The 26,025-nt window shown below is 45.3% G+C and overlaps 1 protein-coding gene across 14 annotated transcripts in view; it reads right to left on the reverse strand.

Annotated features, from left to right (window-relative positions):
* The window catches only part of LOC140467942 (EVI5-like protein), a 340,764-nt gene that overhangs the window by 110,941 nt on the left and 203,798 nt on the right, over positions 1 to 26,025 (reverse strand). For 12 of the 14 annotated variants that reach the window (XM_072564014.1, XM_072564018.1, XM_072564023.1 and 9 more), the window contains one exon: positions 2,907 to 2,939. The exons of the other annotated variants lie outside the window; for them this stretch is intronic. In XM_072564014.1, the coding sequence (XP_072420115.1) occupies positions 2,907 to 2,939 (33 nt within the window). The remainder of the gene's footprint in view (positions 1 to 2,906; positions 2,940 to 26,025) is intronic. 14 annotated transcript variants of the gene reach the window in all.

Consider the following 26,025-nt stretch of genomic DNA (forward strand, 5'->3'; position numbering starts at 1 on the left):
AGCCATCACCTTACTGAATGATGGAGCAGGTGCAAAGGCATGTGTGGCCAACTCTTGGTCTTTGTTCGTCTGTTTGCAAGCTGTCAAGGGGATGTGGATTTACTCCTGGGATTGTGGCAATGTCCTCAGAGATAGAGACTGGGCCTGCAGTTTCTGGAGTTTGGAAGCATGAAATGGCCAGATTTATTCACAGATTCAATGCAGAATGTTACCCATGGCTGCTGGGTCACAGCCACAGGACACAATCTCACCTTGAGAGGAGGAGGAACTTCTTCAGTCAAGTGGCTAAATATTTGGAATTCTCTTCCCGAGTGGGATGTGGAAGCTCAATCATTGGTCGGTTGTAGACAGCTTTATAGATTTTGAGTTCGTAAATGACATCAGGTGATATGGACATAGTACAGGAAGATATTATTGAAGTAGGTGATCAGCTTGATCTAGAACAGCAGAGCAGGATCAAGGGGCAGATGGCTTACTCCTCCTCCTATCCAATAAGCCTCTGGTTCAAGGCAAACCTTCTCAGCTCTGCCTGGCAAGATGGTAACAACATCCTCCAAAATGAAGGAGGATGCATTCTGGAAGGGTCTGGGCCCATTTCCCCTGTAAAGAATGTCCAGTGCTGAGGCCTAAACACATGTCTACCCCAAAACCAATGGGTGTAACCTGCCACCAACCTTTCACACACATCTCACAGGCAGCCACCACCATAAACTGCACAGGACAGAAGGAATATAAATCCAAAAGGTGGCTCAGTGGTTAGCACTGCTGCCTCATAGCGCTAGTGACCTGGTTTCAATTCCACTCTCAGGCGACTGCCTGTGTGGAGTTTGCACGTACTTCCAGTGTCTGTGTGGGTTTGCTCTGGCTGCTCTGGATTCCTCCCACAGTCCAAACATGGGCAGGTTAGGTGGATTGGACATAGAAAATGCAGGGTTACAGGGATAGGGTAGGGGTGGGTCTGGGTGGGATGCTCTTCGGAGGGACAGTGTGGACTCAAATGGGCCGAATGGCCTGTTTCCACGCTGCAGGTACTCTATTCTCTGATTCTATTCTGTTCTCTGAAAACCCAGATGATAACTATCATGAATCCAAAGACTACATGAACCGGCTTTATCTTAATTAGGCACCATTAGAATATCCAAGAACATTTAAACGTGTTGTCGGGAGGGTAAAAAAAAAAGGAAGGGACAGAAATATGTTCAGGCCTAAAACCCTCAGACAATAACCATCAACATTTACACAAGGGAATGAATAAAGCCAAACGTCTGGAATTGTATCTCCACACAACACCCACCAGTATCACCTGTGGATCAAACTGCAATCCAAAAATCCCTCAGAGATCCTGGAGAGACTACGGTGAGCAGAGTAGAGTGTGGGGGTAGATGCAGTGGGTCATGGGGAGGAACAGTGATAACAGGTAAAAGGGGCTGGAGCAGAGTGGGGTGTAGAGGAGTGAGTAATAGAAGCAGAAAATGGATAAAGAGATGGGGCAGAATAGCAGGGAAATGGGGCAGAGGAAGCTCTGAGGACACAATCAGCAAGATGGGATTGGACAATGGAGTGGGGGGGAGGCTGGAAGGATGAGAAAATTGATAAAAACAAATTAAAAAATTGAACTGTATGAAAGATTAAATATAGTATTCCTTCATAAACTGGATGCCAGAAACAACATTCCTAAAACAGGAGGAGTTAGTAGAACAATCTCAATCTCAACGGAGGCAGAGAATGGATCAGAACCTGTTCATCTTCAGCCAGCCCAGCACTGTGGCTGATTAGTGTGCATAAGGCACCCTGTTTACCCAGAACTGAGAGAATCACAGCTCCACGGCTGTGGACCAAATAGTCAGTTTAGAATGAAGTGACTGAGAAATATAAACTTTACTTCACAAATTTCAAGATGTTTCACAAATGTTTTTTTTTCCAAAACGTGACAAATATGAAGCAGCACAATGGATTATTGCCCATATAAGAAACATAACTACATTAACTGTCTGCAATTGAAACATGTGAAACACCATGAATATTGGTTTAAACAAAGAGGTAATTGCAGTCCCGAAACACACGAATAACTACTGGTTAAAATAGGCACCAGAACAATGCTGTGATTGGAAAGGTTAACCAGGCACTGCGAGCTGCACTTATCAGGTCAGATATGCATTGCACCAAAAGCTTTCAGTGTAATAAGGAATACTCCTTTCAGTGCTTTGCATGCTCAAGTGAAGAGTAGCATTAGTACAGAGCTGTTGGTTACAGAGGGAGACTGCAGCATGCACTCGGGGAGTATACAGGTTCAATCCATCAACATCACATGAAACCTTGTCCCTCCAAAAAAAAGGGCTCTATAAATGCTCAGAGTTGTGATACACAAGAGAGTGTCCCACTTGACTGTATCAGAGTAAAGCTACATGTACATGTACACAGGCACATGGCACTCTGAAGGCTGTCGTACCCAGACATACAGATTCTTCCATTTCATTTTAATGATCAGCTCTTCTGTAGTGAGCACACAGCACCAAATATGCCAGTCACAGGGTATGTGTACATGCACACTCTCCACTTACCCTTTTTAAGACTGTCCTGCACTGCAAATCCTGACTGTGATGATCCTATTGAAGATCTGCCACCTACCCCTTCTCCCAAACTCCAGTTTGGATATGATCGGCCCAAACCTAGTGTCCGGGCAGCTGTTCCTGTGCATCACTAATCTTTGCATTTACTTACCACAAGGTAGTGAAGGTGGGGGTGTGGTCTGGATTACAGTGAGTGCTTCCACAAGGATCACATGCAGCATGCAGGAGGTGTGTGTGTCATGGCAGGGTTACCTCACTAGATGAGACAAGTAAAATGGCGTTGCTTTGGGAGGAGTTAGCAAGTTTAATGGCCATGAAAGAAAGTGGAAGGCGTACCTGGATCAATCTATCTGCCAAGGCAGCACTTTCCTACAGGGGGGAAAATCCACAAAAGGGAGTAAAAGGAAGAAAAAGTTTCACAAAAAGACACCACTAACACAGTAGAAAGCTCATATACGTAGCCCACACCTTACCACTCTGATACAACCAGCCATGAAAAGCAAGGTCTCAAATATGCATTCCCACACTCTACCAAGCAGTCATTTTTTGATGAGGAGAGGGAGGAAAAGAGAAGGAAGGATCTTTAAAATATTAATTTTAAGCATGTTGTTCAATTTTGAATGAGTCTAAGACGTTAGATAAGATTACTGTTGTTACAGAGCGGGCCAAGTAGATACAAGGTAACAAAGCTACTTCTCAGATTCCCCAACAAGTGGGTTGGAAGCTGAATTCACATCACCTTCCTCCTCATTGCCTCATTAAAGAAAGTCAACATAAAAACAAATTCATGGGGGAATATGCAGCTTTTAAAAGGAGGAAAAAATGTATGATCCCTTTCCTGCTTTTCTTTTTCTAAATAAACCTTGTACTAGATGGTTAAATGAACTGTTGTTCTTCAGCCTAGCGTAGCATCTTCACATCAGAGTCTTGTTTGAATTATGGAGATGCTGATAACCCAGCAACAGGCCAGAATGGCAGTCTGCAACATTCCCATTCTCAACTTGAACCCAAAGCATCAAATAACTCAGCAATATACAGACCGTGTGCTACATGACCCGATGCTGGATCAGGAGAAAATCAATCCCATTAATCACCAAACCTACTCAGACAATCTAATGTGTGCATTGAAAAAATGCATTGAACAACTGGAAGTAATCATTGAGATGGACATTTTTTTTCTAAAGAAAACATCAGTGATAGTTCCTTTGGTGGAAAGTGAAGGGCATGGTGCCCTGAGCCCTCTCCCTCGAAATATGCAAAAACACACATTCTTCACAACCTTGGAAACATAATGCTGGAGAGTACATGTGAGGCACAGAAACTCAAGTCACAGGGCTGGGAGTGATTCCAACTGAAAGGTCAGATCAAATGAATCATCTGAAAAGACTGGGAACTGATAGCTGCCTTCTGCACTGCTGCTCTGTAACCACGGCACACTATCCGAATGCCTAGATACAATACCAGTTAGCTGTACCTGGACTGAGGAAACAACACTTCACAGCTACAAACATAAGTCAGTCAACAGGACATAGACATCACCCACTGGGTGCGAGAAAAGTTTGGGATGGGGGTCATTGGACCCGAAACTCTGCTTTCTCTCCACAGATGCTGCCTGATGTGCTGAGTTTTTCCAGCAATTTCTGATTCATTTCTGATTTCCAACATGTGCAGTTCTTCAGCTTTTTTTTGCAGTTTGGGCTGGAAAGGTTAAGTAAACAAAGTCTTTGGGGCACATTACAAGCTGTTCAAAAGGCAAAGTAGAAAATGTGTTGCTGGAAAAGCGCAGCAGGTCCAAAGAGCAGGAGAGTCGAGGCGCCGATTCTCCTGCTCCTTGGATGCTGCCTGACCTGCTGCGCTTTTCCAGAAACACATTTTCAGCTCTGATCTCCAGCATCTGCAGTCCTCACTTTCTCCCAAAAGGCAAAGCAACCTTGACCCCAGATACAGCCACGTAAAGGCTTGGCGTTGGTTCCCGTAGGAACCCTGTCTCCCAGTAGCCATGTCTCCTATCAGTAGTGGGACCAGGCAGACAAAATCCTGTTGGCCACAGCCAGCCTGAAGGCATTTGTGTGCCCTGATAAATGGGCCCATGCTAGATAACTTAGTATTAAGCTGGAAGATAAAGTTAAACACAAGACAGTCGCTAGTATGCCAATAGCTAACCTAAGATTTCTGAAGACAGTATTATGTAGCACATACAGATTAAAGAATGAAATGGATGTTATAGGCAGCTTCTATAAAACCAAGAAACAGAGTGCAGTTTCCACACGGAGCACAAAGAATTGAGGACACTGCCTACATTAACACAACTGTCTAAAGACGGACTCTGTTTGTCTAGGTCTCAAAACTATCAGACATAAAGACAGCTTCACAAAGAACCCGAGTTGCTGAAACCTTTACCAGATTAGAGTGAAAGCTGTCAGATTTTCCTAGGAAAAGGAGATTTTTCTTTTCCCCCTTGAGAATCTTTTTTTAAAAAGGACAGAAGGACAGCACAAAACTCCAAGCCAGTGTTCTGTTTGGGGGTTGGTGAGGGTTGGGGGGGGAACTTTTCACATGAGTTAAAGTGCAGCAGCTTACCAGGGAGGAGGAGATGCTATTGCATCTTCTTCCTGTAGGCCAACAGTAACCTGAACCAAGTTGATGGGGATCTCAACATCGGTTATGTCCAAACACCGAATCACATTGATATAAATGTTTCAAATACACAAAGATTTTGGGATTTCGTAGTGCAGTGACGAATTTAGAGCCCATAATCACAGAACTGTATTATAACTTCATTTAAACCAGGCCCCAGGGACAGACGAATAGTGGACAGCCTTCTGAAACAGGGCTGAGTAGACATGGCATCAAGGGGAGGTCATGTCTGATAAATCTGTCACAAATTCTTTGAAGTAATGAGCAAGTTAGAGGAGAGCCAGTGGGCTTGGTTTGTGATTTTTGAGAAGGTTTGGAGCTCAGCTTGAGGCTCAGTTTGTAAGTTTGCTCACTGAGCTGGTGGATTTGTTCTCAGATGTTTCGTCACCACGCTAGGTAATAACATCAGTGAGCCTCCGGTGAAGCGCTGCTGTTATGTCCCGTTTGCTGTGTGTGTGTGTGTCTTGGTCTCTTAAGTTGGATGATATCACTTCCATAGAACATAGAACAGTACAGCACAGAACAGGCCCTTCAGCCCACAATGTTGTGCCGACCACTGATCCTCATGTATACACCCTCAAATTTCTGTGACCATATGCATGTTGAGGAGTCTCTTAAATGTCCCCAATGACCCTGTCTCCACAACTGCTGCTGGCAACACATTCCATGCTCTCACAACTCTGTGTAAAGAACCCACCTCTACACTTTCCTCCAACCAGCTTAAAACTATGACCCCTCATGTTAGTCATTTCTGCCCTGGGAAATAGTCTCTGGCTATCGACTATCTATGCCTCGCATTATCTTGTATACCTCAATTAGGTCCCCTCTCCTCCTCCTTTTCTCCAATGAAAGAAGTCTGAGCTTAGTCAACCTTTCCTTATAAGATAAGCCCTCCAGTCCAGGCAGCATCCTGGTAAACCTCCTCTGAACCCTCTCCAAAGCATCCACATCTTTGTTATAATAGGGCGACCAGAACTGGACGCAGTATTCCAAGTGCGGTCTAACCAAAGTTTTATAGAGCTGCAACAAGATCTCATGACTCTTAAACTCAATCCCCCTGTTAATGAAAGCCAAAACACCATATGCTTTCTTAACAACCCTGTTCACTTGGGTGACCATTTTAAGGGATCGATGGACCTGCACCCCAAGATCCCTCTGTTCCTCCACACTACCAAGAATCCTATCCTTAATCCTGTATTCAGCTTTCAAATTCGACCTTCCAAAATGCATCACCTCGCATTTATCCAGGTTGAACTCCATCTGCCAACTCTCAGCCCATCTCTGCATCCTGTCAATGTCCCGCTGCAGCCTACAACAGCCCTCTATACTGTCAATGACACCTCCAACCTTTGTGTCATCTGCAAACTTGCTGACCCATCCTTCAATCCCCTCATCCCAGTCATTAATAAAAATTACAAACAGTAGAGGCCCAAGGACAGAGCCCTGTGGAACACCACTCACCACAGACTTCCAGGCAGAATATGTTCCTTCTACTACCACTCGCTGTCTTCTGTCGACCAGCCAATTCTGTATCCAGACAGCTATGTTCCCCTGAATCCCATTCCTCCTGACCTTCTGAAAGAGCCTACCATGGGGAACCTTATCAAATGCCTTGCTGAAGTCCATATACACACCACATCCACAGCTCGACCTTCATCAACTTTTCTAGTCTAATCCTCAAAGAACTCGATAAGGTTTGTGAGGCATGACCTGCCCCTCACAAAGCCGTGTTGACTGCATTTAATCAAGCCATGCTCTTCCAGATGGTCATAAATACCATCCCTCAGGATCCTTTCTGACACCTTGCAGACGACAGACGTGAGACTTACTGGTGTGTAATTGCCGGGGATTTCCCTATTTCCTTTCTTGAAGAGAGGAATTACATTTACCTCTCTCCAGTCCTCAGGTACGATTCCAGTGGAGAGTGAGGATGAAAAGATCTTCACAAGTGGCGAAGCAATTGCATTTCTCGTTTCCCAAAGCAGCTGAGGACAAATCTGGTCCGGGCCTGGCGACTTGTCAATCTTAATGTTTGACAAAACTTTCAGCACATCAGCTTCCTCTATCTCTATCCACTCCAGCATGCACACCTGCTCTTCAAAGGTTTTATTCACTACAAAGTTCGTTTCTTTCGTAAAGACAGAAGCAAAGAACTCATTTAGGGCTTCCCCTACCTCCTCAGACTCCACACACAAATTCCCTATGCTATCCCTGATCGGCCCTACTCTTTCTTTGACCATTCTCTTATTCCTCACATAAGGGTAAAATGCCTTTGTGTTCTCCCTAATCCATTCTGCCAAGTCTTTCTCGTGCCCCCTCCTGGCTCTCCTCAGACCATTTTTGAGCTCCTTCCTTGCCTGCCTGTAATCCTGTAGAGCTGAGCTTGACCCCAGCTTCCTCCACCTTACGTAAGCTACCTTTTTCCTTTTGACGAGAAGCTCCACCGCTCTCGTCATCCAAGATTCCTTTATCTTACCACTTCCTGCCTGTCTCAGAGGGACATATTTATTCATCACTTGCAACAACTCTTCCTTAAACAGTCTCCACATGTCTATAGTGCCTTTACCATGGAACAATTGCTCCCAATCCATGCTTCCTAACTCATGTCTAACTGCATTATAGTTTCCTCTTCCCCAATTAAATATCCTCCCATTTTGCCTAATCCTCTCCTTCTCCATAGCTATGTAGAATGTGAGACAGTTGTGGTCACTATCACCAAAATGCTCTCCCACCACAAGATCTGATACCTGCCCCGGCTCATTGCCGAGCACCAAGTCGAGAATGGCCTCTCCCCTCGTCGGCCTGTCAACGTACTGAGTTAGGAAACCCTCCTGAACACACCTTACAAAAACAGCTCCATTCAAATCTTCTGCTCAAAGGAGGTTCCAATCAATATTGGGAAAGTTAAAGTCACCCATTACAACAACCCTACTACGTCCACACTTTTCCAAAATCTGCCGAGCTATGCTTTCTTCCATCTCCCTGCTGCTATTGGGGGGCCTGTAGTAAACCCCTAATGAGGTGACTGCTCCCTTGCTGTTCCGAATTTCCACCCATACTGCCTCGGTAGGCAGATCTTCCTCGACAATGGAAGCTTCTGTAGCTGTGATACCCTCTCTGATTAGTAGTGCTACACCCCTCCTCTTTTTCCCCCCTCCCTACTCTTTTTAAATGCTCTAAGCCCTGGAACATCCAGCAACCATTCCTGCCCCTGAGAAACCCATGTCTCTGTTATGGCCACAACATCATAGCACCAGGTACTGATCCATGTTCGCCACTTTTATTCCTGATACTCCTTGTGTTAAAACAAACACACTTTAACTGATCCCTTGGTTCCTTGCCAGGAAAATCCTTCCCACTGGCTGGTCTACCTCTTGCTATTGCCTCACTTCCGGTTCTCTTTCTCCAAGGTTGATAAACAGGGTCCAAATTGACGTGTTCATTCATGGAGTTTGGGTTTAAATGCCAGGCCTTGCGGAGTTCCCGTGTGTGTCTCTGCTTAGCCTGTCCTAGGAGGGATGTGTTGTCCCAGTCGAAGTGGAGTCCTCCTTTGTCTGTAAGTATGGATACTAGTGATAGTGGGTCATGTCTTTTTTTGCAGCTAGTTGGTATTCGTCTATCCTGGTGACTAGTTTTCTGCCTGTCTGTTACAGTTCATGTATAGTATTTTGTAAATGACATTTGTTTTGCTGGTTGTTTGTATAGGGTCCTTTAAGTTCATCAGCCACTGTTTAAGTTGGTAGGTTTGTGGGCTACTGTGATGCCAAGGGATCAGAGTAGCCTGGTAGTCATTTCAGTGATGTCTTTGATGTGGCTCGAGTTTCTGGGCCTGTTGTATCTGCTTGTTTTGGTTTGTTGTTGAAAAATCTGTGTTTATTGGGTACCCGCTCTTTTTGAATACACTGTGTAGGTATTTTTCTTCTGCTGCTCGTAGTCCCTGGGTGTTGCATTTAAATCATGTCCTGATACAGCTCCGTTTGTGGGTGTTGGGATGATTGCTCCTGCTGTTAAATATCTGGTCTGTATGTGTTCGTTTCCTGTAGACTGAAGTTCTCCATTAACTGTTCGTTCCATGGTGACATCTAGGAAGGGGAGTCTGTTGCTGTTCTCCTCCTCCTCGTGAATTTTATGCCAGTGAGAATATTGTTAATGTTGTTGTAGGTTTTCTCCGATTTGTTCCATTTTGTGATGACAAAGGTGTTTGGGTTGGATAATGGGGACGGTTGTTGGAGAACTTCAGATCAGTGTTTACAGGAAAGGAACACACAAACACAGACCAGACACTTAACTACAGAAGCAATCATCCCAACACCCACAAACACAACTGCATCAGGATATTATTTAAACAGGCCACAACACTCTGCAGCACCCAGGAACTACGAGCAGCAGCAGCAGCAGCAGAAAATTCAAGAAGAGCAGGTACCCAATCAACACAGTCCGCCGAATCCTAAACAATAAACCCAAACAAGCAGACACAACCTGCCCAAAACTCTATCCACATTACCATATACAAAAGACATCTCTGAAATGGCTACCAGACTACTTCAACCCCTTGGCATCATGGTAGCCCACAAGCCTACCAACACACTTAACAGCTACTGACGAACCTAAAAGGACCCTATACCAATAACCAGCAAAACAAATGCCATTCACAAAATACCGTGCAAGGACTGTAACAAACACTACATCAGACAGACAGACAGAAAACTAGCCACCAGGATACACAAACACCAACTAGCCACCAAGACATGCCCCACTATCACTAGTATCCTTACAGACAGATGAACATAGAACATAGAACATAGAAGAATACAGCGCAGTACAGGCCCTTTGGCCCTCGATGTTGCGCCGATCAAAGCCCACCTAACCTACACTAACCCACTATCCTCCATATACCTATCCAATGCCCACTTAAATACCCATAAAGAGGGAGAGTCCACTACTGCTACTGGCAGGGCATTCCATGAACTTACGACTCGCTGAATGAAGAACCTACCCCTAACATCAGTCCTATATCTACCCCCCCTTAATTTAAAGCTATGCCCCCATGAAGGAGGACACCACTTTGACTGGGACAACACATCCATCCTAGGACAGGCTAAACAGAGACATGCACAGGAATTCCCAGAGGCCTTGCATTCTAACCGGAACTCAGTCAATAAACACATTGATTTGGACCCCACTTACCAACCTCAGAAGGAGAGCCGGACATGATATCACCCACCTTAACAGACCAAGACACACAAATAGAGAGCAGAACATAACAGCAGCGCTTCACCGGTGGCTCACTGATGTTACCTAGAATGGTGACTAAATGTCCGAGAACAAACCTACCAGCTCAGTGAGCAAACTTACAACCTGATATATTTGATTTTCCAGAAAGTCTTTGACAAGGTGCAGACTTAATGGGCCAAAGGGCCTTTTCTGTGCATATGAGTGTAGGGGCCGCACAGGAGGCTGCTATCATAGAATCCCTACAACATGGAAACAGGCCCTTTGGCCCAAGTCCATACTGACCCTCTGAGCAGTATCCCATGCAAACCCATTCCCCTCCCCATTACTTAACATTTACCTCTGACTACTGCACCTAACACTGAGCAATTTAGCATGGTCAATCCACCTAAACTGCACATCTTTGGACAATGGCAGGAAACTGGAGCACTCTGAGGAAACCCACACAGACATGGGGAGAATGCGCAAACCCCACACAGACACTCACCCAGGGCTGGAATCGAACCCAGTTCTTTGGCGCTGTGAGGCAGCAGTGCTAACCACGGAGCCACCATGCTACCCAAATAAGAGCCCATGTTGTTAAGGGCAAGGCTTTGGCATGGACAAAGGATTGGCTGACTGGCAGAAGGCAGACATTGGGGATTAAAGTGTCTTTTTCTGGATGGCAGTTGATGACTAGTGGGATTCTGTACTCATTATGTTTTAACAATCTGGATGAAGGGATGGAGGGCACTGCTGCTGAGTTTGCAGGTGACCCAGCGACAGGTTGTGTTGTGGAAGCAGGGAGGCTGCTGAGGACTTGGACAGGCTAGAAGACTGGGCAAAAAAATGGCAGGTGGGAATACAATGTGGGAAAGTGTGAGGTTATGCACTTTGGTCAGAAGAATAAAGGTGTAGACTCTTTTCTAAATGGGAAAAGCGTCGACAATCTGAAGCACAAAGAGACTTAGGAGTCCAGTTCAGGATTCGCTTAAGGTTACCATATAGGTTCAGTCAGCAGTTAGAAAGACTAACAAAAAATGTCAGCATTCATTTCAAGATGGCTAGAACAGAAGTGCAGAAATGTACTTCTGAAGCTCTACAAGGCTTCGGTCAGACTGCATTTGGAACACGAAGCTACTTGGATGCTGCCTGAACTGCTATGCTCTTCCAGCACCACTAATCCAGAATCTGGTTTCCAGCATCTGCAGTCCTTGTTTTTACCTGCATTTGGAACAGCAGAGCAGTTTTGGGCCAAGTATCTAAGAAGGACATATAGTGTTGGAGAGGCTCCAGGGGAGGTTTAACACAATGATTCCAGGAAAGAAGGGCTTGTCAGATGAGCAGTAGTTGAGGACTCTATATTCAATGGAGTTTAGAAGGATGAGGGGAGGTCTGATTGAGGCTTACAGAGATGTGGAGGTAATGTTTCTACCACCAGGAGACACAAGGACCTGAGCACATAGCCCAAGAGGCAAGGGATGATCGCTCATCACTGAGATAAGGAGGAACTTCTTCAGCTGTTAATCCGTGGAACTCACTGTTGCAGATGGCTGTGGAAGCCAAGTCAGTCACTGGGTGTTTTTAAAGACTGAGATACATCGAATCATCATTGCTAAGGGGATCAAAGGTTACAGGGAGAAGGCAGGAGAAACCGGTCAGTTATGATCGATTGACAAAGTAGATCATTCAGCCCATCGGGTCCGATCTACTCCTGTATCTTACTAGATGTCTCAAAATGTTGGCCCTCCATTATACTGTAGTTGGTTGCAGTATTTGAACTGCACACCCACCCATGCAGCCAGGCAACAGTCTGAAGGAGCTTCACAAGGACAAACCAAACGTGCAATTCAAATGTGAAGGATTTATGGAAGATAGTTTTCCAGACTAACTAGAGAACAGGCTAATCTGGTTGTGGTATTGTTCAATTGAAGATGGTTAATTAATTATAAATAAAAACACTGTGCTGGAGAAATGCAGGTGGTCTGGCAGCATCTTTAGAGAGCAAGTAGCAAGTTTTCTCTCAACAGTTAATTAACTAACTTGGGGTAAGGAGACCACAAGGAGTAGCGACCATAATACAAGAGAATTAGTTTGAGAGTCAAAATGAGTTGAAGAACTGAAACACTTGGGTCTTAAATTTAAACAAAGCAAACTACACAGGAGTGAGGGGTGAGTTGGCTAAGATAGATTTGAAAATTCCTTTTAAAAAATAGGATGGCAGACAAGGAGTGGTGATCATTTAAAGATTCAATGGCTCAGATATTCCAGTCTGTAAGAAGAGCTAGATTTGGAGACTTGAGAATACCAACTTAATAGTTAGCCAGTAAAACATTGGTGGACTAAAAACCTGCTCCAACTGCCAGTCAGCCAGAAGACTTACTGACACTACTCCCATCGCCCTCGCAGGACAGTGACCCACTGTAACTCCTCATCCACCCAGTACCTTACCCTCTACCTATCCTCCCATCTGTACTCCTGTTCCCTCACCCACTTGTCTTACTCACCTACCTCGGTCAGTAGCTGGCAAAGGGGCGTTGGGAACGATAAGGGCTTTAACTTACTGGAACGTGGCAGTTTTTGCTATGGGGTGGGGTGGGGGGGTGGGGACACGTGTTGACCTCCAAAGCCGATCCTGTGTGGATGGATTACTAGTCAGTCACTTTCCTATGATAAAGGAATCTGCGACTGAGAGGCAAATGAACAATCTTTAATAGGTTTGCCATTGGCTGGATCTTTTCCAACAGAAATTGGAAGATCTGTGTGAACACATAATTTGTAACAAATCTAGATCTCTATTTGCACAATAAATCTACAGGAAATGTGATCCAATCAGTGTTGACAAGATGAATTAAAGATGGTATGAGATCAAAAGAAGAGAATTATAAAGATTGCCATAAAAGATTAAGAAAATGCGAGGATTCAGACGATTTCCAAGTCTAGCAGGGAAGGACCAGGAAATTGATGTCAATTATGCTCCAAGAGGTCAGTACATTTCTTGGGCACTAACGAAATAGAGAATGAGTGTAAACTAATGAGGGGGGAATAAACAGGTTTCAAAATGTTTCTATAGATATGCAAATAGGAAAAGTTGAATGAGATTAATCATGGAGGACGAAGTTAAAAATCACACAACACCAGGTTATAGTCCAACAGGTTTAATTGGAAGCACACTCGCTTTCGGAGCGAGGCTCCTTCATCAGGTGATAGGAGAAAGTGAGGACTGCAGATGCTGGAGATCAGATTCGAGAGTGTGTTGCTGGAAAAGCACAACAGGTCAGGCAGCATTCGAGGAGCAGGCGAATTGACGTTTTGGGCCAGAGCCCTTCATCAGGAATGCTTCCTGATGAAGGGCTCTGGCCCTAAACGTCGATTCGCCTACTTCTTGGATATTGTCTGACCTGCTGTGCTTTTCCAGCAACACACTCTTGACTGAGGTTAATCATGGGCCCAATTGACACTAAAACAGGTTAAATTATGATGAGGAATAAGGAAATGATGACATTAAACAAATATCTCACGTGTATCATTATGGGAAGGAAAATGTTCTGAAGCTGTGGGCAGCCAAGAGCTCAGGGAAGAGGAGGATCTCAGATGATTCAGGAAGGAAAAAAAACATACTATTGTAGGGACAAGACTATGGGCCAACAAATTCCTGGACCTGACCAGAGTTGCAGAGAGAGTGGCTTTGATCTGCCAGAATTCCTCAGATTTGAGAACAGCTCTGAGAACCTGCAAACAGACGTAAGCAGGTTATTGAACTCGGGCAGAAAGGAATTAGAGAACTATAGATCAGTTAATTTAACCTAACTTTTAGTCAAAATGCTAGAATCTGTCAGAGATATGGTAACAAGTCACTTAGAAAGTCACAATATGATTAAGCAGTTGTAACTTAATTAAGCACAGTTAACACAGATTTATGACAGGGAAATTGCAGGGGTTTTTTGAGGATCTAACTAGTAGTGTGAATAAGTTGGAACTAGTGAACGTAGTGTATTGATTTTCAAAAAAAAATTTGAGAAGGTGCTACCAGAAAAGGAATTACCCATATTAGAGTTTATGGGATTGGGTAATATATTTGCATGGATTCTGTTTTCTGACCACAAACCAATCCTGAAGAAAAAGGATTATTTGGGACATTTCTGAGTTGGTAGACTGTAACTAGCAGGGTACCACAAGGATCAGTATTTGGGCTTCAGCTAATTACACAGTACAACTAGGAATTAGATGAAAGCGCTGATTAAAGCGCATCCAAGTTGCTCACTATATGGAGCTGGGTGTGAACTAAGTGATAAGGAGGGCACAAAGGCTGCAAGGAAATACAGACAGCTGCAGGTGGAATAGAATGAGTCAATGTGTCAAGCTTCCATTTTTGCAACAAAAGCTAATATAATTTGCTTCCCTAGTTGCTTGCTGTGCCTGTATGTTAACTACATGACTGCAGCTATTTTCCATTAATTTCTCATTAAAAAGAATCTTTTATTATTCCGCTAAGAAATCGACATCAAAGAGTAAAGAAGTCTTATTTCAAGTATGCAGGGCATTTGAGTGGCCCCATCTGGGGTACTGCAGTTTTGTTCCTGTCCTGAGAGAGACCTGGAGCTGACCAAAGCACAGCCTATACCTGATCTGGTATTGTGCAACAGGATGGGATTAATTGTTGAGCTTCTAGCAAAGGCACCCCTAGATAGCAGCAATTATAACCCAACGGAATTTTACATTCAGTTTGAGGAAGAGGTGGATGGGTTTGAGACCCTCTTTTTAAAGTTAAGGAAGAGGAATTAAAAGGGCATGAAAGAGTGACTAAAGCAAATAGGCAAATTAGGTTTAAGGATAGGTCAACAAAGATGCAGTGGTAAATATTTAAGGGGTAACTTCAGAATAATTATAGTGCTGGGACCGCAACGATTTACAACTTAAATAAACAACTTGGACGATGGAACGGAACAAAGCTGCCAAAGCTGCTGATGGCACAAAGATAGGAAAGCAAGTTATGAAAAGGTCCTAAGGCAACTATAAAAAAAGATATAGGGCAGCTGAAGTGATTGGGCAAAGATGTAAATAAAGGATAATGTGGGAAAATACAAAATTATTCCTGATAGCAGCACATTATCTCAATGGTGAGAATTTGCACAGTACGTAGGAATCTGGATGTCCTAATGCAAGAATCAAATGGTTGTTATACAGATACAGCAAGTAATTCGGAAAGCTAATATAATGTTTATTGTGAAACTTAGAGAGGCTATACTTCAGTGTGACCATGCTTGGAATACAGGAAGGATATAAATGGATGCAGTTTAGGCAAGGTCTGGGAGCAGAGGTACAGGAGGAGGCTGTTCAATAAGTACATTCATGGCTAATTGAGCATTTCAATGCCTTTCATCTACACCTGGCAATCAGAAATCAGTCAATCTCTACTTAAAAATAATAAGACTGAGCCTCCACAACCCTCTGAGAATTCCAAAGGTTCACAACCTGAGTCAAAAAAAACGTCCGGCTCATCGCAGACTGAAATGGCATCCACATTTTAAAATGGTTTCCTTAGTTCTCAATCCCCAGATATCTTATATGCATCTACCCCAACAAAATACTTAAAAGGATAGATAAATGTCAATGAGTGCAGAAAGGGGGAAATCGAGGTAGAAGCTCAGACATTAATTAGGGAACTGTAGCTCCACGGTCAAGTGCTAGTGCAGTCCTTATTCTCTATGTTCACACCAAACTAAAATGAACAGTTTCTTCTCGCAAAATGTGAGCTGCAAGGGAATAAACACAAACCATTCCCAGAAACAACCATCCTTGCTTTAACAAAGTCACGGAAATGGAAGTTTGGCAGGGGAATCAGTCTGTAGTCAAGGGGTGAAACTGTATAGAGCCTAATTTAGAAGCCAATTATATGCAAATATCTCCTTGATTCAGAGAAGGCTTTAAATTGAATCGTGGGCAAAAGGGTTAATGAGAAAGGAGATTTAGAAAGTTGAAAAGACAAGGCAAGGTAATGCTAATTAAGAGTGTGAAAAGAAGGGACAAAGCCTGGAAACATAAAGAAATGAAAGTGTGCCCAAGCATATATAGCCAGAGGAGGGAAAACTGGTTTAAACTGAAGTAGTGTTTTCTGGTGAAGATTTGGAGATGCCGGTGTTGGACTGGGGTGTACAAAGTTAAAAATCACACAACACCAGGTTATAGTCCAACAGGTTTAATTGGAAGCACACTAGCTTTCGGAGCAACGCTCCACTACCACCTGATGAAGGAGCGTCGCTCCGAAAGCTAGTGTGCTTCCAATTAAACCTGTTGGACTATAACCTGGTGTTGTGAGATTTTTAACTTTTCTGGTGAAGGGAGACTTAGAAATCCAAACATAAACGTTGAGGCAACAGAAAAGTATTTGAGCTGGGTATAGAGAGTGAGAGTTGTAATAGGAAGGGACAATGTTTAACAGTAATAATGCTTCAGAGAGTGAGGTCCATGCAGGATACAGAAAAGTTAAAGTCAGAATGCATGGAACATCCACAATAAGGTGGATCAGACAGTGGCATAAATAACTATGAATGGTTTATGGTCTAATCATTATTACAGAAGCATGATGACCAAATGAAAAATGGAAGTGAGTGAGGAAGGATCTTGGCTCAATACATCAAAGCAGACATAGCATGAGCTTTTTTTAAAATGGTCATGGGATAACAGCATCACTGGCTGGGCCAGCATTTCTGTACCATTCCTAATCACCCTGCAGGTGGTGGTAGTGAGCTGGTCTTCAAGCACCCTGCAGTCCACATAATGTAGGTACACCTACAGTGCTGTTAGGCAAGAGGCTCCCAGAGACAGAGAACAGAACAGCATAGTACAGGCCCTTCAGACATCAATGTCGTGCCAACCTTTTATCCTACTCTAAAATCAAACTAGCCTATATATCCTTCATTTTACTATTATCCACTTGCCTATCCAAGAGTCATGTAAATGTCCCAAATGTCTCGGACTGTACTACCACCGCATTCCACGCACCCACCACTCTCTGGGTAAAGAACCGACCTGTGACATCTCCCCTAAACCTTCCTCCAATCACCCCAAAAGTATGCCCCTTTGCGATAGCGGTTTCTGCCATAGGAAGTAGTCTCTGGCTATCCACTCTATACTCAGCTCCTTCAACCTCTCTTTGTAAGACATGCCCTCCCAGTCCAGGCAGCATCCTGGGAAATCTCCCCCACACCCTCTCTAAAGCTTCCACATCCATCTTATAACGGGGCGACCAGAGTTGAACACAATATTCCAAGTGAATAATGTTCTATTGCAGCTTCATTTGTGGGTGTTGGGATGACTGCTTCTGCAGTCCCGTATTTAATCTGAACGTGTTGTTTCCCTGTAGACGCAGGTATGAAGACTCATGAGAATTCCTAGAAGCATGGCATTGCAACCAGAACTCTATCAACAAACACAGAGACTTGGATCATATTTACCACCCCCTGAGAAAAAGAGCAGGAAATGATATCACTAAACATCCAAACAAAACCTAAACACATAAACCGATAGCAGGACGTAACACCAGCATTTCCCCGGAGGCTCACTGATGATGTGATTGGGAGAAAGTGAGCACGACAGATACTGGAGATCAGAGGGGAGTGTGTGTTGCTGGAAAAGCACAGCAGGTCAGGCAGCATCCGAGGAGCAGGAGAATCGATTTTTCAGGCATAAACCTTTCATCAGGGAGGGTGCTTGTGGGCCAGGGGGATGAGAAGGCAGCTGAGGCTGTGAAAGGTAGGTGAAGGTGTGGGAGCAGGTGACAGGTTGGACAGGAGGGTGGAATGAATAGGTAGGAAGGGAAATGGACAGGGTAAAAACAATAACTGCAGATGCTGAAAACCAAATACTGGATTAGTGGTGCTGGAAGAGCACAGCAGTTCAGGCAGCATCCAACGAGCAGCGAAATCGACGTTTCAGGCAAAAGCCCTTAATGTTGATTTCGCTGCTCGTTGGATGCTGCCTGAACTGCTGTGCTCTTCCAGCACCACTAATCCAGTATAGGGAAATGGATAGGTCAAGAGGGCTGTGCAGAGTTTGAGGCTTGGGACTGGGACAATGACATCCTCATCTGCCTGGCTAAACTGGTGCTCACCTTCAACAACTTCTCCTTCCAATCCTCCCACTTCCTCCAAACCAAAGGGGTGGCCATGGGCACCTGCATTGGACCCAGCTATGCCTGTCTGTTTGTCAGGTACATGGAACAATCCATCTTCCACAGTTACACTGGCACCACCCCCCCCCCACCTGTTCCTCCGCGATATTGATGACTGTATTTGCGCTACCTTGTGCTCCCACAACGAGGTTGAACAGTTCATCAACTTCACTAATACCTTTCACCCCGATCTCAAATTCACCAGGACCATCTAAGACACCTCCCTCCCTTTCCTGGACCTCTCCATCTCCGTTTCCGGCAATCAATAACTACGGACATCTACTACACCAATTCCCACAGCTACCTGGTCTATACTTCCTCCCACCCTGCCTCCTGTAATAAACACCATCCCTTATTCCCAATCCCTCCGCTTCAGCTGCATTTGTTCCCAGGATGACCAATTCCACTACAGAACACACCAGATGGCCCCTCCTTCTTCAAAGACCACAACTTCCCCTCCCACATGGTCAATGATGCCCTCCAGCAAATCCCCACCACATCCTGCACCCCCACGCTTGAAATCTACCCCTCCAACCGCAACAAGGACAGAAACCCCCTGGTCCTCACATTCCACCCCACTAACCTCCGAATACATCGCATCATTCTCCGCCATTTCCGCCACCTATAAACAGACCCCACTAATGCGGATATATTTTCCTCCCCATCAGCGTTCCAGAGAGACCATTCCCTCCATGACTCCCTCATCAGGCCCATATCCCCCCACCAGCCCATAGCCCAGCACCTTCTCCTGCTACTGTAGGAATCGCAAAACCTGCGCACACACCTCCCCTCTCCCCTCCATCCAAGGCCCCAAAGGATCTTTCCACATCTGTCAGAAATTTACCTGGACTTCCACACGTTACCTACTGTTGCACCCGATGTGGTCTCCTCTATATTGAGGAGACTGGACACCAACTTGCGGATCATTTCAGAGAACATTTCTGGGACACCCGCACCCACCAATCCCACTGCTCTGTGGCTGGACACTTCAACTCCCCCTCCCACTCCACCAAGGTACTCATGTCCTGGGCCTCCTCCATCACCAAACCCTAACCACTCGATGCCTAGAGATTGAACGTTTCCTCTTCTGCCTTGCGACCCTGCAACACACAGGATTAATGTGGATTTCACCAGTTTCCTCATTTCCCATTCCCCCACATTATCCCAGTCCCAAGCCTTCAAGTCGACACCACTCTCCTGGCTGGCTTATCGCCTTTCCCATATATTCACTCCACCCTCCTCTCTGACCTATCACCTTCTCCCCCACCTTCACCTACCTATCACATTCCCAGCTCTCTTCCCCCAAGCCCCACCACGCTGCCCCAACCCCCCCCACCCCATTTATCTCTCAGCCCCTGGCCCACAAGCCTCATTCCTGACGAAGGGCTTGTGCCCAAAACATCGATTCTCCTGCTCCTCAGATGCTGCCTGACCAGCTGTGCTATTCTAACACTATTCTCCTGACCACTGATGTTACCTAATATGGTGATAAAACGTCTGAAACCAAAGCTTCCAGATCAGCAAGCAAACTCACATCCAGAAACCTAACTTGAGCTACAAATCTTTTCAAAACGTGCCAACAGATAAGCCAATTTTCTTTCAAATGGGAATAGACCCTATCCCTCAGTATCTTCCCCAGCAGCTTCCCAACTGCTGGTGAAAATGAGGATTGCCAATGCTGGAGATCAGAGTCAAGACTATGGTACTGGAAAAGCACAGCAGGTCAGGCAACAACCGAAGAGCAGGAGAATGAACGTTTCGGGCATAAGCCGTTCATCAGGAATAAGGCTTGTGAGCAAAGGGGATAGAGAGATAAATGGGAGGGAGGTATGGCTGGGGGGGAAGACAGCTGAGAGTGCGATAGGTAGATGAAGGTGGGAGTAATGGCGATAGGTCAGAGAGGAGGGTGGTGTGGATAGATGGGAAGGAAGACGGACAGGTAGGACAGGTCATGAGGGTGGTGCTGAGTTGGAAGGTTCGATCTGGGATAAGGTGGACGGGGGGAGATGAGGAATCTGGTGAAATCCACATTGATGTCATGTGGTTGCAGGATCCCAAGGTGGAAGACGTGGCATCCCTCCTCCAGGCATCGGGTGGTAAGGGAGTGGTGATGGAGGAGGCCCAGGACCTGCATGTCCTTGGTACACAGGCAGGGGGAGTTGAAGTGTTCAGCCACAGGGCGGTTAGGTCGGTTGGTGCAGGTGTACCGGAGATGTTCTCCGGAGCGCTCTATGAGTAGGTGTCCTGTCTCCCCAGTGCAGAGGAGACCGTATCAGGAGCAGTGGATACAATAAATGACATGTGGAAGTGCAGGTGAAACATTGATGGATGTGGAAGGCTCCTTTCGGGCCTTGGATGAAGGTGAGGGAGGAGGTGTGGGCGCAGGTTTTTCATTTCCTGCAGTGGCAGGGGAAGGTGCCAGGATGGGAGGGTGGGTTGTTGGGGGGGCGTCGATCTGACAATGGTGTCGTGGAGGGAGTGGTCAACATTGGAGCAACAGACAGGAAATGATATGTGGACAGGACCCCCCCCGCCATCCCCGATCATCACCTTTCAGCCCACCAACCTCTGGATACATTGTATCATCCTCCGCTATTTCCACCACCTATAAACAGACCCCACCATCAGAAATATTTCCCTCCCCACCCCATCTGCTTTCCATAAAGGCGATTCCCTCAGTGACTCCAGTCAGGTCCATGCACAGCCCAACAACCCACCCTCCCATTCTGGCACTTTCCCCTGCCACCGCAGGAACTGTAAAACCTGCGCCCACACCTCCTCCCTCACCTCTATCCAAGGCCCTAAAGGAGCCTTCCACATCCATCAAAGTTTTATCTACACATCCACCAATATCATTTACTGTATCTGCTGCTCCCAATGCGGTCTCCTCTACATCAGGGAGACAGGGCACCTAACTTGGGGAACGCTTCAGAGAACATCGCCAGGATACATGCATGAAGCAACCCCACCACCCCGTGGCCAAACACTTCAACTCACCCTCCCACTCCACCAAGGATATGCAGGGCCAGGGCCCCCTCCATCGCCAAACCATTATTACCAGATGCCTGGAGGAGGAACACCTCATCTTCTGCCTTGGGAACCTCCACCCACACAGGATTAATGTGGGATTCACCAGATTCCTCATTCTGGGTGGTCCGGTTTCCTCCCACAATCCAAAAAGGATGTGGTCAGGTGAATTGGCCATGCTAAATTGCCCATAGTGATAGGTGAATTAGTTAGGGGTAAATATAGGGTAGGGGAATGGGTCTGGGTGGGTTACTCTTCGGCCCAAGTCCACACCGACCTTCCGAAAGGCCTATTTCCATACTGTAAGGAACCAAAGCTAATCACCATTCTCTCGACTGCTGACCCCTGACCACAGACATCAGGCTCACCAGTCTACAATCACCTGGATTATCCCTGCTACCCTTCTTCAACAATGGGGACAACATTAGCAACTTTCCAGGACCCCAGGACCTCACCCATGTTCAAGGATGCTGCAAAGATATCTGTTAAAGCCCCAGCTATTTCCTCTCTTGTTTCCCTCAGTAACCTGGGATAGATTCCATCCGGACCTGGGGACTTGTCCACTTTAATGCCTTTTAGAATACCCAACACTTTCTCCCTCCTTATGCTGACTTGACCTAGAGTAATCAGACATCTATCCCTAACCTCAACATCCACCTTGTCCCTCTCCTCAATAAATACCGATGCAAAGTACTCATTAAGAATCTCACCCACTTTCTCTGACTCCACACATAGCTTCCCTCTTTGTCCTTGAGTGGACCAACCCTTTCCCTAGTTACCCTCTTGCTCCTTATATATGAGTAAAAGGCTTTGGGATTTTCCTTAACCCTGTTTGCTAAAGATATTTCATTACATCTTTTAGCCCTTTTAATTCCTCGTTTCAGATTGTTCCTACATTCCCGATATTCTTCCAAAGCTTTGTCTGACTTCAGTCACCGAGACCTTATGATTGCTTCCTTTTTCCTGTTCACTGATCTCAATTTCACCTGTCATCCATAGTTCCCTAATCTTGCCATTTCTATCCCTCATTTCCACATGGACATGTCTTTCCTACACTCTAATCAACCTCTCTTTAAAAGCCTCCCACATATCCAATGTGGATTTGCTTTCAAACAGCCGTTTCCAATCCACATTCCCCAACTCCTGCTGAAGTTTGGTATAGTTGGCCTTTCCCCAGTTTAGCACTCTTCCTTTCAGATTTTGTCCATGAGTATTGTAAAACCTACAGAATTGTGATCACTATTCCCAAAGTAATCCTCTACTCAAAGTTCAACCACCTGGCCGGGCTCATTCCCCAACACCAGGTCCAGTATGGCCCCTTCCTCAGTTGGACTATTTACAAACTGCTCTTGAAAACCATCCTGGATGTTCCTTACAGATTCTGCTCCATCTAGACCTCTAACACCAAGGATCTGTTTCCATGCTGTACACCTCTATGACTCTATGACCCCCACCCTGTTGCTCCTACATCTTTCCAAAATGTTTACATATTTATACTTCTATTTCACACTCGCTGTGGGGAGGCCTGTAGTACAGCCCCAACATTGTTACTGCACCCTGCCTATTTCTGAGCTCGGCCCATATTGCCTCATTGCTCGAGTCCTCCATAGTGCCCTCCTTCAGCACAGCTGTGATACCCTCCCTGACCAGTAATGCAACTCCTCCACCCTTTTTATCTCCCTCTCAATCCCACCTGAAGCATCAATATCCTGGGATATTTGGTTGCCAATCATACCCTTCCCTCAGCCAAGTCGCAGTAATAGCAATATCATCATACTCTCAGGTACTAATCCAAGCCTTAAGTTCATCTGCCTTACCTACTACATTTCTTGCACCAAACCAAATGCACCTCAGACCACCTGTCCCTCTGCAGTCATCCTCCGCTCCCTGCCTACTCCTCCCCTTAGTCACACTGACTTCATTGTCTAGTTCCTTACAGGCTTTAGTTACTACCTCCTTACTGTCCATTAACCACCTCATTTGGTTACCATCCCCTGTCACATTAGTTTAAACCCTCCCCAACAGTGTTAGCAAAAGCACCTCTAAGGACACTGGTTCCAGTCTGGCCCAGGTGTAGACTATCCAATTTGTAATAGTCCTACCTCCCTCAGAACCAGTCCCAGTGTTGACAAAATCTGAACCCCTACCTCCTGCACCATCTCTCCAGCCACACATTTATCCTGCCTATCTTTTCATTCCTACTCTGACTAGCACATGGCACCAGTAGCAATCCTGAGAGTACAAGCTCTGAGGTCCAACTTTTCAACTTGGCTCCTAACTCCCTAAATTCTGCTTGGAAGTCCTCATAGGTTTTTTTTAACCCATGCCATTGGTGCCTATATGCACCACAATGACTGGCTGTTCACCCTCCCCCCTTCAGAATGTCCTGCAGCCAATCTGAGACATCTCTAACCCATGCTCCTGGGAGGCAACATACCATTCAGGAGTCTTGCTTTCGACCACAGAATCGCCTATCAACTCCCCTTACAATTAAATTGCCCATGACTATAGCCCTTCCACTCTTTTTCCCACCCTTCTGTACAGCAGAGCCAGCCACGGTGCCATGAACCTGGCTACTGCCGCCTTCCCCAGTGAGCAATCTCCCCCAAAACTATCCAAAACTGTATACCTGCACTGCCTTCCTGCCTGCTCTCTGAAGATGGTGTATGGACTGTCAAACCAAACAAGCTGGCTTGTCCTGAATGATACCAAGATGGAGGATAGTTGGAAGTGTATCCATCCAGGCAGCTGAAGAATATTCGATCACATCCAGACGATGATTTTATTTATCCACTGCATGTGGACATTGCTGGCTTGGCCAGCATTTATTGCTTAGCCATATTGTTCAGAGGGCAGTTAAGAGTCAACCACATTGCTGGAGGTATGGTGTTACATGTAGACATGTAGACTAGACCAGCAAAGGACAGCAGATTTCCTTCCCTCAAGGACAATAAAGAACTAGATGAGTTTTTTTTTACAATAGTCAACAGTGGTTACATAGTTGGAATTAGACTTGCTTTTTATTCCAGATTGTTACTGAATTCAAATTTCAGCACCCACCATGACGGGATTCAAACTCACCACTTCAGAACATTCACCTGGATTTCTGGTTACAAGTCCAGTGACATGACTATTACACCTAAACATGATTTGGGCTTAGTAGGTGGTGAACAGGTATTGAGAAGTCAGCAGGGCAGTTATTCAATACAGAATTTCTAGCTTCTAATCTGCTCTTGTAGCCACGATATTTATATGGCTGGTCCACGGTCACGATATGGATAAGGGTACGGATAAGGGTCACAGAAAAGATCAAAAAGTGATGGCAGGGTTCGTTTACAGGCCCTTTAACAGTAGGATGTACTACTGGACAGAAGGTTAAAAAACAAGTCACTGCAGCTTGCAAGAAAAGCAGCATTTTCTTTTGGTGATGGAGGTGTCAGGCCTTGAACCTCCATATTGGCAAAGGATGACCAGGTTTCTTGAAGTACAATGTTGTGGAACGAAGGGTAAAGCTATTTTAGATCTTGTATTGTGCAATGGTGTCGGACTGAGTAGTAATGTTAGGGAGTCTTGGGCTTCCCTGGGCCGTAGCAGTAATTAATGAGTGGAATTCTGAAAAAAATTAATCTTCAAACAAAGCCCATCACTGAAGTGTAAGGGATTGGGTTTTACATGGGTTGATTGGAGAAATAGACTGAAAGGTATAATAATAAATAAACAGTGGGAAGCATTTAAAGAAGCAACTCAATGTTCAACAAAAATACATTCCATTAAAAAGCACAACCTCAGCAATGGAGACCGACCTACAACTTGCTGAGATGGTCAAGTATGGCATCAGATCAAAGGAAGAGGCTTGTAATGTTGCAAGGAATAGTAAGTCAGAGGATTGGGAGAGTTTTAGAAAACAAAGGGTTACTCAGACTTTGATATGAATAAAGTGAAACTGGGATGAAATAACAAAAGCAGAGTGCTGGAGGAACCCAGCAGGTCTGACAGAGAGAAAACAGAGTTAATGTTTTGCATGCAGTGACCCTTTGTCAGAAGTTCTGCTTGCTCCCAGCCCCCCCAACTCAACTCTTCTGCTCACTAATACTATCACCCCACCAAATAACAAATTAATCAGAGTTCTTGGAGGGTCTAACAATTAGAGTAGATAAAGGGAAACCAGGCAATGGACAATGCTGGAGGCTTCAGAAGAGGAGTCATGCAGAATTTGATACACGAGTTCTGTTCTTCCCCCTCCTCAGTGATAATTTCTTGCTTTGTGATGAGGCTACTTTATTTTCCTGAAGACATTCGATAAGGTAGAACACAAAGGACTAATACATTAAGATGAGCATGGATAGAGGATTGGCTAATGGACAGGAAGTAGACAGGAGGGCATTTTCAGGCACACTGACTGCTATT

The sequence above is a fragment of the Chiloscyllium punctatum genome, chromosome 46, assembly GCF_047496795.1.
Source record: "Chiloscyllium punctatum isolate Juve2018m chromosome 46, sChiPun1.3, whole genome shotgun sequence".
NCBI lineage: Eukaryota > Metazoa > Chordata > Chondrichthyes > Orectolobiformes > Hemiscylliidae > Chiloscyllium > Chiloscyllium punctatum.